Source organism: Mustelus asterias, chromosome 23 (genome assembly GCF_964213995.1).
Source record: "Mustelus asterias chromosome 23, sMusAst1.hap1.1, whole genome shotgun sequence".
NCBI classification, from domain to species: domain Eukaryota; kingdom Metazoa; phylum Chordata; class Chondrichthyes; order Carcharhiniformes; family Triakidae; genus Mustelus; species Mustelus asterias.
This window is the reverse complement of record NC_135823.1, coordinates 13,097,944-13,111,126: the sequence shown is the minus strand read 5'-3', so window position 1 is coordinate 13,111,126 and position 13,183 is coordinate 13,097,944. Positions and strand designations below refer to the sequence as shown.

The 13,183-nt window shown below is 44.3% G+C and overlaps 1 protein-coding gene across 1 annotated transcript in view; it reads right to left on the bottom strand.

Annotated features, from left to right (window-relative positions):
• Nucleotides 1-12,933, bottom strand: part of gsg1l (gsg1-like) — a 289,153-nt gene extending 276,220 nt beyond the window's left edge. The window contains exon 1 of the mRNA XM_078239784.1: nucleotides 12,639-12,933. Within this exon, the coding sequence (XP_078095910.1) occupies nucleotides 12,639-12,933 (295 nt within the window). The remainder of the gene's footprint in view (nucleotides 1-12,638) is intronic.
• Between the last annotated feature and the right edge of the window lie 250 nt (nucleotides 12,934-13,183).

Below are 13,183 nucleotides of genomic sequence, written 5' to 3'. Positions count from 1 at the left end.
AAAGAGTTGTGAACGAGGCCCAGTCCATCACGCAAACCAGCCTCGCACCCATTGACACTGACTACAGTTCCCGCTGCCTCGGAAAAGCAGCCAGCATAATTAAGGACCTCACACACCCCGGACATTCTCTCTTCCACCTTCTTCCATCGGGAAAAAGACACAAAAGTCTGAGGACACGTACCAACCGACTCAGGAAGAGCTTTTTCCCTGCTACCATCAGACTTTTGAATTGACCTACCTTGCATTAAGTTGATCTTTCTCTACACCCTAGCTATGACTGTAACACTACATTCTGCACTCTCTCATTTCCTTCTCAATGAACAGTATGCTATGTCTGTATAGCGCGCAAGAAACAATACTTTTCACTGTATCCCAATACATGTGACAATAATAAATCCTCTCCTAGGTCACCTGATCTTTTTTGCGCCACTTCAATATCTTCTCCTCTCCCCGCAGGCACAGAACTGATTCCAAATCTAAAAAACGCTGCACATATGTGGAGGGCTGTTTCCCGGGCTTGCCATGAGAAAATTGACTAACTGTGTGTGCCCTTTCTCCAGCTGGTACATGGGGACTCTGAGAATGAAAAAAAAAGATCTGCGCATGTGCAGATGTCCAGAGGCGAGCTGTACACTGATATTCCTGATCTCTAAAGTTTGATCTCCAGTTCAAGGGAAGGTAAATTATTTTCTCTTGCTAAGGATTCATCACCCAAGAAGTACATGACGAGGTATCACCCGAGAAAAGTGACAACACTGGACTACTTGCATGCCAAACAGTGGAAGAAGCATTCAATGGACAGAGCCAAGGAATTATATAGAACATAGAACATTACAGCGCAGTACAGGCCCTTCGGCCCTCGATGTTGTGCCGACCTATGAAACCAATCTAAAGCCCATCTAACCGACACTATTCCAATATCATCCATATGTTTATCCAATGACCATTTAAATGCCCTTAATGTTGGCGAGTCCACTACTGTTGCAGGCAGGGCTTTCCACGCCCTTACTACTCTCTGAGTAAAGAACCTGCCTCTGACATCTGTCCTTTATCTATCACCCCTCAATTTAAAGCTATGTCCCCTCGTGCTAGCTATCACCATCCGAGGAAAAAGGCTCTCACTGTTCACCTTATCTAATCCTCTGATCATCTTATATGCCTCTATTAAGTCACCTCTTAACCTTCTTCTCTCTAACATAAACAGCCTCAAGTCCCTCAGCCTTTCTTCATAAGACCTTCCCACCATACCAGGCAACATCCAGGTAAATCTCCTCTGCACCCTTTCCAATGCTTCCACATCCTTCCTATAATGCGGCGACCAGAACTGTACGCAATACTCCAAGTGCGGCCGCACCAGAGCTTTGTACAGCTGCAACATGAGCTCATGGCTCCGAAACTCAATCCCTCAATAAAAGCTAACACACCGTATGCCTTCTTAACAATCCTATCAACCTGGGTGCCAACTTTCAGGGATCTATGCACATGGACACCGAGATCTCTCTGCTCATCCACACTACCAAGTATCTTACCATTAGCCCAGTACTCTGTATTCCTGTTACTCCTTCCAAAGTGAATCACCTCACACTTTTCCACATTAAACTCCATTTGCCACCTCTCAGCCCAGCTCTGCAGCTTATCTATGTCCCTCTGTAACCTGCAACATCCTTCCGCACTGTCCACAACTCCTCCGACTTTAGTGTCATCTGCAAATTTACTAACCCATCCTTCTACGCCCTCATCCACGTCATTTATAAAAATGACAAACAGCAGTGGCCCCAAAACAGATCCTTGCGGTACACCACTAGTAACTGAACTCCAGGATGAACATTTCCCATCAACCACCACCCTTCTTACAGCTGGCCAATTTCTGATCCAAACCGCTAAATCACCCTCAATCCCATGTCCCCGTATCTTCTGCAATAGCTTACCGTGGGGAACCTTATCAAACGCTTTACTGAAATCCATATACACCACATCAACTGCTTTACCCTCATCCACCTCTTTGGTCACCTTCTCAAAGAACTCAATAAGGTTTGTGAGGCACGACCTACCCTTCACAAAACCGTGTTGATTATCCCTAATCAAATTATTCCTTTCTAGATGCTTATAATTCCTATCTCTTATAATCCTTTCCAAAACTTTGCCCACAACGGAAGTAAGGCTCACTGGTCTATAATTACCAGGGTTGTCTCTACTCCCCTTCTTGAACAAGGGGACAACATTTGCTATCCTCCAATCTTCTGGCACTATTCCTGTAGACAATGACGACATAAAGATCAAAGCCAAAGGCTTTGCAATCTCCTCCCTAGCCTCCCAGAGAATCCTAGGATAAATCCCAACCGGCCCAGGGGATTTATCTATTTTCACACTTTCCAGAATTGCTAACACCTCCTCCTTATGAACCTCAATCCCGTCTAGTCTAATAGCCTGTATCTCAGTCTTCTCCTCGACAACATTGTCTTTTTCCTGTGTGAATACTGACAAAAAATATTCATTTAGCGCCTCTCCTATCTCTTCGGACTCCACGCACAACTTTCCACTACTGTCCTTGACTGGCCCTAATCTTACCCTAGTCATTCTTTTATTCCTGACATACCTATAGGAAGCTTTAGGGTTTTCCTTGATCCTACCTGCCAAAGACTTCTCATGTCCACTCCTGGCTCTTCTTAGCTCTCTCTTTAGGTCCTTCCTGGCTAACTTGTGAATATTAAATCTCTGCAGTTCTGTCACATCCAGTTGTGAATCGTGGTGGAGAATTAAACAACTCACTGGAGGAGGAGGCTCCACAAATATCCCCATCCTCAATGATGGAGGAGCCCAGCACATCAATACAAAGAATAAGGCTGAAGCATTCGCAGCAACCTTCAGCCAGAAGTGCCAAGTGGATGATCCATCTCGGCCTCCTCTGGTGGTCCCCAGCATTTCAGATGCCAGTCTTCAGCCAATTCAATTCACTCCACGTGATATCAAGAATAGCTGAAGGTACTGGATGCTGCAAAAGCTATATTCCAACGATAGCCCTAAAGACTTGTGCCCCAGAACTTGCACTCCCCTAGCCAGTACAGCTACAACACTGGCATCTACCCAGTAATGTGGACAATTGCCCAGATTGGTCCTGTACACAAGAAACAGGCCAAATCCAACCCAGCCAATTACCGCCCCATCAGTCTACTCTTGATCATCAGTAAAGCGATGGAAGGGGTCAGTGTTATCAAGCTGCACTTACTCAGCAATAACCTGCTCACTGATGCTCAGTTTGGGTTTTGCCAGGGTCGCTCACCTCCTGACCTCAAACATGGACAGAAGACAAAGAATTCAAGGGATGAGATGAAAATGGCATCAAGTCAATATTTAGAAGCCATCTAGATACTTCAGCTATAAGAGCAGATCAAAGGCTAGGAATCCTGCAGTGATTAACTCACCTCCTGACTCCCCAAAGCCTGTCCACCATCTACAAGTCAGGAGTGTGATGGAATATTCTCCACTTGCCTGGATGAGTGCAGCTCCAACAACACACAAGAAGCTCAGCACCATCCAGGACAAAGCAGCCCGCTTGATTTATATCCTATCCATGACATAAGAACATAAGAAATAGGAGCAGGAGTAGGCCATCTAGCCCCTCGAGCCTGCCCTGCCATTCAATAAGATCATGGCTGATCTGAAGTGGATCAGTTCCACTTACCCGCCTGATCCCTATAACCTCTAATTCCCTTACCGATCAGGAATCCATCTATCCGTGATTTAAACATATTCAACGAGGTAGCCTCCACCACTTCAGTGGGCAGAGAATTCCAGAGATTCACCACCCTCTGAGAGAAGAAGTTCCTCCTCAACTCTGTCCTAAACCGACCCCACTTTATTTTGAGGCTGTGCCCTCAAGTTCTAGCTTCCTTTCTAAGTGGAAAGAATCTCTCCACCTCTACCCTATCCAGCCCCTTCATTATCTTATAGGTCTCTATAAGATCCCCCCTCAGCCTTCTAAATTCCAACGAGTACAAACCCAATCTGCTCAGTCTCTCCTCATAATCAACACCCCTCATCTCTGGTATCAACCTGGTGAACCTTCTCTGCACTCCCTCCAAGGCCAATATATTCTTCCGCAAATAAGGGGACCAATACTGCACACATAACCATTCACACCCCTCCACAGCCAATGCACAGAGACAGCCACACGTACCATCTACAAGACGCATTGCAGGATTTCACCAAGGATCCTTAGGCAGCTCCTTCCAAACCCACGACTCTTTCACTTTGAAATACAAGACAGTCAATGCATGAGAACACCACGACCTGCAAATCCCTCCCCAAGGGTAATTAGGGATGGGCGATAAAAGCTGGCCTAGTCCGCAACGTCCACATCCCAAACTAAACATAAAGTCACTTACCATCTTAACTTGGAAATATAATCATTGTTCCTTTGCTGTCAAAATCCTGGAGTTCCCTTCCTAACAGCATTGTGAGTGTTCCTACACCTCAGGGACTGCAGCGGTTCAAGAAGGCAGCTCACCACCACCTTCTCAAGAACAATTAAGGATAGGCAATAAACACTGGCCTAGCCAATGATGCCCACATCCCATGTAAAAAAAAATTTCAAACTCCCCTTTTTGCAAACACTGTTATCAAATCAATCATATTAAGTTAGGATTTACAAGCTGTTCCCTTCTTGTCAGATTTGTTTGATACTTATCATTAAATCTAGCATAGCCTGTTCCCTTGTCAATTCTAAAACTGTCCCGAATATATTCTTTAAATTCATTGCTTTAATCACTTCAGCTGTGCTGCTTCTCTCAGAGCCCAAACAGTAAAAAAAATCAAAATCTCCCATTATAACTACAATGCTTTTGCGACATGTTTCGGAATGGATTTATCCACTTGCTATTTCACGGTGATATGAATGTGGGTTAATAACTCCTAGCACAGCCTTGCTTCCTGTGCTGTCTTTTTTAACTCTAACTGAAGTAAAATAGCCTCTTGTAACTTAGAGTTCCAAACTACTGCTCCAAAGGCACAAGTTCAAATCCTGGCAGCTAGGAAATAAAAATTAAATTCATTAATCAATCTGGAATTTAAAAGCTGGTGTTACAAAGAACGACCGTGAAACTTTTGGAATGTTGCAAAAATAATCTAGTTCACTTTTGCCCTTTAGGGAAGGAAATCTGCCATCCTTACCCTACATGTGACTCCAGAGCCACACCATAAGGTTGACTGTCCTCTGTATTGGCAGAACAAGCCACTTATGGAAGTTCCCCCAAACCAGAGTACATTCTGTGCCTTTGCTACACTTAGTTCTCCTTCCATCTGCCAGACTGAATGTGCGACAGGTGCAGAGAGAAACATCAAGAGGGAAAGGATTATTTGGCCTCATCCTCACCAATCTCTCACAGATGCAACTGCCCATGACTGTATTGATAAGGGTGGTGACCATACAGTCCTGGAGAGGAAGGCACATCCTCACACTGAGGACACTCTCCATCTTGTGTGGTACTGTCACTGTGTTCAGTGTTCACTGTGTTCAGACTCTGAACAGAACTAGCAACTCAAAATAGAATATTGTCATGATCTCCATAGACCATAAGATCATAAGATATTGGAGCAGAATTAGGCCATTTGGCCCATCGAGTCTGCTCCACCATTCAATTATGGCCGATATGATTCTCATCCCCATTCTCCTGCCTTCTCCCCTTAACCCTTGATCCCCTTATTGATCAAGAACCTATCTATCTCTGTCTTAAAGCCACTCAATGACCTGGCCTCCACAGCCCTCTGTGGCAATGAGTTCCACAGATTCACCACCTTCTGGCTGAAGAAATTCCTCCTCAACTCAGTTTTAAAGGAGTGTCCCTTCACTCTGCGATTGTGCCCTCGGGGTCTAGTCTCTCCCACTAGTGGAAACATCCTCTCCATGTCCACTCTATCCAGGCCTCTCAGTATTCTGTAAGTTTCAATTACATCATTCTTCTAAACTCCATCGAGTACAGACCCAGATTCCTCAACTGTTCCTCATATGACAAAATCTTCATTCCTGGGATCATTCTTGTGAACCTCCTCTGGACCCCCTCCAAGGCCAGCACATCCTTCCTTAGATACGGGACCCAAAACTGCTCACAATACTCCAAATGGGGTCTGACCAGAGTCTTATACAGTCTGAGCAGTACATCACGACTCTTGTATTCTGGCCCTCTCGAAATGAATGCTAGAGACTGTTAATATTTGAAGATAAATTCGAATGAAAGAATGAAGCCACACCATTCCATGGTTTAAAATGAATGAATTTTGCAAGAGAAGATTCAACTAAAGCAAATACTCCTCAATAAACCCTGTACCAGGTAACTACTTAAACCTAACAATGAAAAGAACAAGAAAACATAACACATTTTAAAATAAAACCCTGGGCCAAACCCTTCTTTTTCTGCTATGCCTCTTTTCAACCACCCTCAGCACACATGAAGATAAATTAAAATTTAAAAACCACCCTGACCCTTACAACCCATCTCCATGGCAAAATGGCATACTGAGGATGTTCCAAATAGCAATGTAATCTATCTCTTACCTTCAAGGCAACCCTTTGATTCAGTGATCCATATCAATAATTTATATCTCTAATGAAGTTAATGGCCCTCTCCAGAGTTGCTAGTTCAACCAAGAAACCCATTGTTTACAAAGCTGTTTCTAGCTTTTTTGATCTGGGAGCGACATGACTAATTTAAATTTCTTATGAAGACAATTGTAGACATCTTGAGTGGGACTTTCCGGCCGCGCTCGCCCCAAGACCAGAAAATCCTGCCCAAGGTCATTGGACCATTACATGGTCCTGTCCCACCCATTACGACTCCCGTGGTGGGCGGGATGGGAAAATTTCACCCATTGTCTCTACCAAGAAATGAATAAAACATTGTTCAAATTTTCTCCTTTTAATTCTACTGATAAATAAACATTGGTTATGCTTTGAACTATAATTAGCTCAGGTCTGTTCGAATTGCATCTACTTCAGGGTTGTTTATCAGTTTCTCAATCAGATATTTACAGTTATCTTAGTTTTGTCAATTAAAGTGTTTAATGTAAGTGTTGTTTTCAATATTGCAGAACAATATCCTTGAGGCAATTTGGGCCATCAATAGCAGAACTGTATTCAACCACAATCTAACCTGATGGCCCGGCATATCCCTCACCTAACGGTCACTAGCCAGGGATCAACCTGCTTCAATGAGAAGTGCAGGAGAGCACCAGGCAAAGACAAAAATGAGATTCCAACCAAGCAAATATACAACACAGAACAACATGCATGTCAAACAGTGGAAATGGCATGCCATCGACAGAGTGACGCCGCAAACAATACATCATATCTCAGCTCTTTAGTCTTGCAACATCTACTCAGGAATGGTTGTGGATTATCAAACAAACAATTAACTGGTGAAGAAAAAACCTCCAAAATCATTTCCATCCTCAATGATGGGGAACCCAGCACATCAGTGTAAAAGACAAGGCTGAAGCCAAAAGTGCAGAGTGGATGATCCATCTCGGCCTCCTCCAGAGGTCCCCATCATCAGAGACACAGATATCAGTCTCTGGCCAATTTGATTCACTCCACGATATCAGCGTATGGCTGAAGACACTGGATACTGCAACGACTATGGGCCTCGATAATATTCTGGCAGAAACATTGAAGACTTGTGCTCCAGAATTATTTTCACCCCTAGCCAAGCTGTTCCAGTACAGCTACAGCACTGACAATGTGGAAAATTATCCATGTATGTCCTGTACACAAAAAGCAGGATAAGTCCAAGCCAGTTAATTACTGCCCCATCTGTCTACTCTCAATGATCAAAGTGATGTAAGATGACACTTGGTCAGCAATAATCTGTGCAATGTTGTTCAGTTTGAGTTCAGTTTGAGTTCTACCAACTTGGTCCAATCAGCTGAATGTCGGAGGTGAGGTGAAAGTGACTGCCCTTGACATCAAGGCAGCATCAAGAAGCCCTGCCAAAACTGGAGTCAATGGCAATCGGCAGGGGGGGGGAACTCTACGTTACTCTTCATTGGTTGGAGTCAGACCTGGCACGAAGGAAGATGGTTGTTGGAGGCCAGTTATCTCAGTCTCAGGACATCACTGCAGGAGTTCCTCAACAATTACTGATAGTTCCATGGTCACCATTATTCAGACAAGCTTTCAATTCAAGATGACTGACTGAATTTAATTTCCACCAGTTGTCTTGGTGGGATTTGAACTCATGTCCCCAGAGGATCAGCCAGGATCTCTGGATTACTGTGTAGTGACATTACCACGACACACCATCTCTCTGTTTACAAAACAGAGGTATATTTGCAAATTATTGCAGGCGACAAGGATACCTGAGAAAATGGTTTAATTGGCACAACTTCACACTCTCTTCTCCCTAAGAGAGTATAGGAAGGATTTTGCAAGCTTATTAAAAGGCTGTTTCAAGTGAAATGAAAACTCAATGACCAGCAAGTCCTGGAGTGGGATTTGAACTCAGCACCTCACAGACTGTAACAGGAGTACTATGGGCGACACGGTGGCACAGTGGTTAGCACTGCTGCCTCACAGATCCAGGGACTCAGGTTCGACTCCTGGCTTGGGTCATTGTGTGGAGTTGGCACAGTCTCCCCGTGTCTGCATGGGTTTCCTCCGGGGGCTCCAGTTTCTTCCCACAGTCCGAAAGACTTGCTGATTAGGTGTATTGGCCATGCTAAATTCTCCCTCAGGGTACCCGAACAGGCACCAGAGTGTGGCGACTTTTTCACAGTAACTTCATTGCAGTGTTGATTAAGCCTACTTGTGACTAATAAATAAACTTTAAAATAAGTCACACAGAGGGTGGTGTCCTTAGCTCCAACTAACTTCAGTTGCATCATTAATGACCTTCCCTCCTGTCATATGGTCAACAATGGGAATCTTCATTAAGAATCATTCGCAACTCCTCAGATCCTGAAGCAGTCCGTGCCAATTTGCAGTGAGGCTTGGGTACTGTTCCGTATTCCACTGAAAAGAGGTACGTCCCATTTGTGCCATACAAGTCAGAACATTGAATACAGGAGTTGGGACTTCTTGTTGAAGTTGTACAAGATATTGGTAAGGCCATACTTCAAATACCGTGTACAGTTCTGGTCACCCTATTATAGAAAGAATACTATTAAACTAGAAAGAGTGCAGAAAAGGTTTACTGGAATGCTACCGGGATTTGATGGTTTGAGTTATAAGGAGAGGCTGGATAGACTGGGACTTTTTTTCGTGGAGTGTAGGAGGCTTAGGGGTTATCTTATAGAGGTCTATAAAATAATGAGGGGCATAGATCAGCTAGATAGTCAACATATTTTCCCCAAGGTAGGGAAGTCTAATATACAGGGCATAGGTTTAAGGTGAGAGGGGAGAGATACAAAAGGGTCCAGAGGGGTAATTTTTTCACACAGAGGGTGGTGAGTGTCCGGAACAAGCTGCCAGAGGTAGTAATAGAGGCGGATGCAATTTTGTCTTTTAAAAAGCATTTAGACAGTTATATGGGCCAAATGCGGGCAACTGGGACTAGCTTAGTGGTAAAAGCTGGGCGGCATGGACAAGTTGGGCCGAAGGGCCTGTTTCCATGCTGTAAACCTCTATGACTCTATGAGGTGAGGAAGCCCCAGTTGTGGGTAGGGTTGGGAAGAAAAGCTCTAAATTCACCTTTTCCCTTTCAAGCATGCTACTCTTAACATGTTGCATCTCAAATCACTCACATTTTAGATGCCAATATATTACTCCATGAAAGAAATCACACTAATTTTACAATTGAATGCATTATGTTCACTCTATCCTTTGGAGTGTATTCCATACATGAATCAACCCCTCACTAAATATTATTATTGTTCAATTCTTTGAGTCCTCTCCCATTCAAACATCCCTTTCGCCTGTTTTCAATATTCCCCTCCACCTGGTCCCCTCCCTCTGATCTCTTAATCGAGAACTGCCCTTGTGACATCGGCTGTCTCAATATCTCTGCGCCCCTCACTCACTCTAACCTGTCTCCCTCTGAACTTGCTGAACTCCATTCTCTCAGGTCCAACCCTAACATTGTTATGAAACCCACTGACAAGGGCAGCGCTGTTGTTGTCTAGAAAGCTGGAGCTGGATTTTCCAGCCACGCACACACCAAGAGTGGAAATTCATACCTGAGCGCAATGGAGCTTTGAATGGTCCCACTGAATTTGATGTCCTGCCCGCTACGATTCCCACGGCGTGCGGGATGGGAAATTTCAAGCCCTGATCTCCACTTGCAGAGGATGAACGCCAATGTACTGACACTTCCTCCAAACCTCCTCTCCCCAAATGATCCCCACCATCTAACATTAAGCCATTGTTTCCAAAAGAGTCACAGGCCTCCTCTCCTCCACGATTTACCAGCTCATAGTCCTCCAACCCCAAAGAGCTTGCTTCTAACTACTTCCCAAGATCCAGAAACAGCACTACCCTGGGAGACATTTTATTTCAGTCTGTTACTGCCCCACTGAACAGATTTTTTTCCTACCTCGACTATTGTTTCTCTCCTTGTCCGGTTTCCCCTCAGTGACATCTTCGACTCTTCCGATGCCCTCTGTCACTTTAATAGTTTCCGATTTCCTGGCTCTCACCGTCTCCTCTTCACTATGGACAACCCAATATTTGTACACTTCCATCCCCACCAGGATGGTCTCTGAGCTCTCTGCTTCCTGCTTGAGAAGAGGCCCAACCAATTTCCATTGGCCAATGCCTTGAGTGAACTTGTTTTCTCACCACAACTTCTCCTATATCTCATCTCACTCCCTTTAAATAAAAGGTGTTGATACAACATATCTGTGTGCGACCTACCTAAATCTGCCGTTTTATGACTCCATCCCTGATTCCCATTTTCTAAGGCTCCTTGATGTCACACTCACTCCACACACCTCTGAAATTCAGGTATTTCGTCCATCTTTGGATCAATGACTGGTTCCGCCAGTACCCAAAGTGGGCATCAATGAGCAGAGTCCGTTAAGCGCCACTCGATAGCATGGTCAGAGACCCCATTAATTGCTTTGCTGATGTTTGAGACTAGACTAATGAGACTGTAGGTGTACAATTTGGATTGGGCCTGTGGACACAACGGTTGGAATTTTACCATCCCGCCCACCACGGGAATCGGAGCAGGCAAGGGGCGGGCAATGGAAAGGTCCATTGACCTCGGGCAGGATTTTACGCTTTTAGAATGAGCGAGGCCGTAAAATCCTGCCCAACATATCTGAACAATTTTACACTTGGCCAGGTAAGTGCCAATGTTGTAGCTTGACTGGAACAGCTTGTTTATAGAGGTACACTTAGCTCTGAAGAACAAGTCTTCAGCACAATAGCCAGTATATTTTCACAGCCTATAGCCTTTTCTGTGTCCAATGCACTCAGCAATTTCTTGATACGATACGAAGTGTATTGAATTGATTCAAGGCTGGTTGGTGCAGACTCGATGGACCGAATGGCCTACTTCTGTAGGGATTCTATGAAGACAGACTTCAGTGATGGAGGAGGCCAAGATGGATCGTCCACTCGGCATTTCTGGTTGAAGATGATTGCAAATGCTTCGCCCTCGTCTTTTACGCTCACATCCTGGTCCGCCATCATTCAGGATGGGAATGTTTGCAGAGTGTCCTCCTCCTTCCCTTCATTTTCCACCACCACTATAAAAAGGACTCTCTCTCCAATAGAAAAGCTCTCTCTGTCCCGGGCAAGAACAGAACAAAATAATTCATTCACCTTTCAAACAATGTGACCACAACAAGTGGGAAACCACTCCTCTAGTTCAGTTCCTGTGTGAGGGAAGTGGGAGAATGTCAGGAGCGTAGCAGTTTATCTTTAAATGAAAAATCCTAGAGCTTTGTGCAAGATAAACATTTTTACCTGAATTTAATTTCTAAAGGAAGATGGGAGGTAAAAAATATTAAAATTTCTAAACCCAGGGTCCAAATCGAACTAAAACATCAAATTAACAAAACAATCCATTTATTTATTCCTTTGCTCCCACTTTCTGCCAATTGAACCAACTGTTCACTGGAGAACCCAATTTATCCACTTTGACAATGTAGGAAACCGCACCTCTGCCAACACAAGCAGCTGTAATTCAATCACAAGGTTAAGATTAATAGCATTAATTATTAATAAATCACCACTTTCACAGAGAACAAAATATACACTGGCAAACTCCACCCATAAATTTTACCAGCCCAGGGATGCAGCAAGGCGGATATAAAGTTAAGTACTGCTGCTTCATCCAAGTTTACACTTCCCAAGAGCTTGAAATTGGAATTAATTGGAATTTGCAATTGGAAACAGTGGAAGATTTAATCCGGGGTGCTCTCTTAGTCCTCCCGAACTGGTGATAATTTCCTGGGAAGACTAGTGCAGCCAATACACTTTCTTTCCTACTTCCACATGTAATCTTCACGACTCCATATAAAAGCAGCATTTCAGACAGAGCGCCAGTATAAAGGGGTGTTGAAAGGTGCATTTTGCCTATTTATCAACAATTCTATTTGTTAATTGTAAAAAGGGGGATTTTGGAATAGAGACAAACACACCCCCTGCAAGAGACTTTACACTGGCTAGCGAGGAAACAGCGACCGTTTCTGAGCACACTCACCGATACCATTGATGTTCTCCTCGCAGGAATACCAGATACCCGTGTGGAAATAGCGGAACACAAATTTCTCATCCCCAGTGTCCCAGCTGTACTGGTTGGGTCTGGAGACGTTGACGGTGCCGCTGCTGTTTAAGTTGATGCAGTTGAATTTGGTCTCCTTGTTGCAGTTGGGTTTGGGTACTTTCTGGATCCCTTCACACCAGTATGTAGTAATGAAAGCAGTCGTGGAGAAAACCAGAGCCACCGAGTTTAAGCCCACAGCCAGCATCGCTCTACATTTTCTGCTGGTTTTCATTGTGGCATTGAGTCCCGACTACTTTCCCGTGCCTTGGCAGACAGAACCTCTCCACTAAATAAACAGCTCCTTCCTGTCTGCATCAGAGAGAGAATAAAACCCCCCCTGGAAAGTCAATCACTGTCACCAATTCATCCCGTCCTCCTTTATATGCTCGTCTTCAAGGTGAGGGCAGATACCTGTCCCAGATTGAATGAGGAATGAGGTGAACAGACGGGGAAAAAGCTGTGTGTTCGCCTGGCTGGCTGAG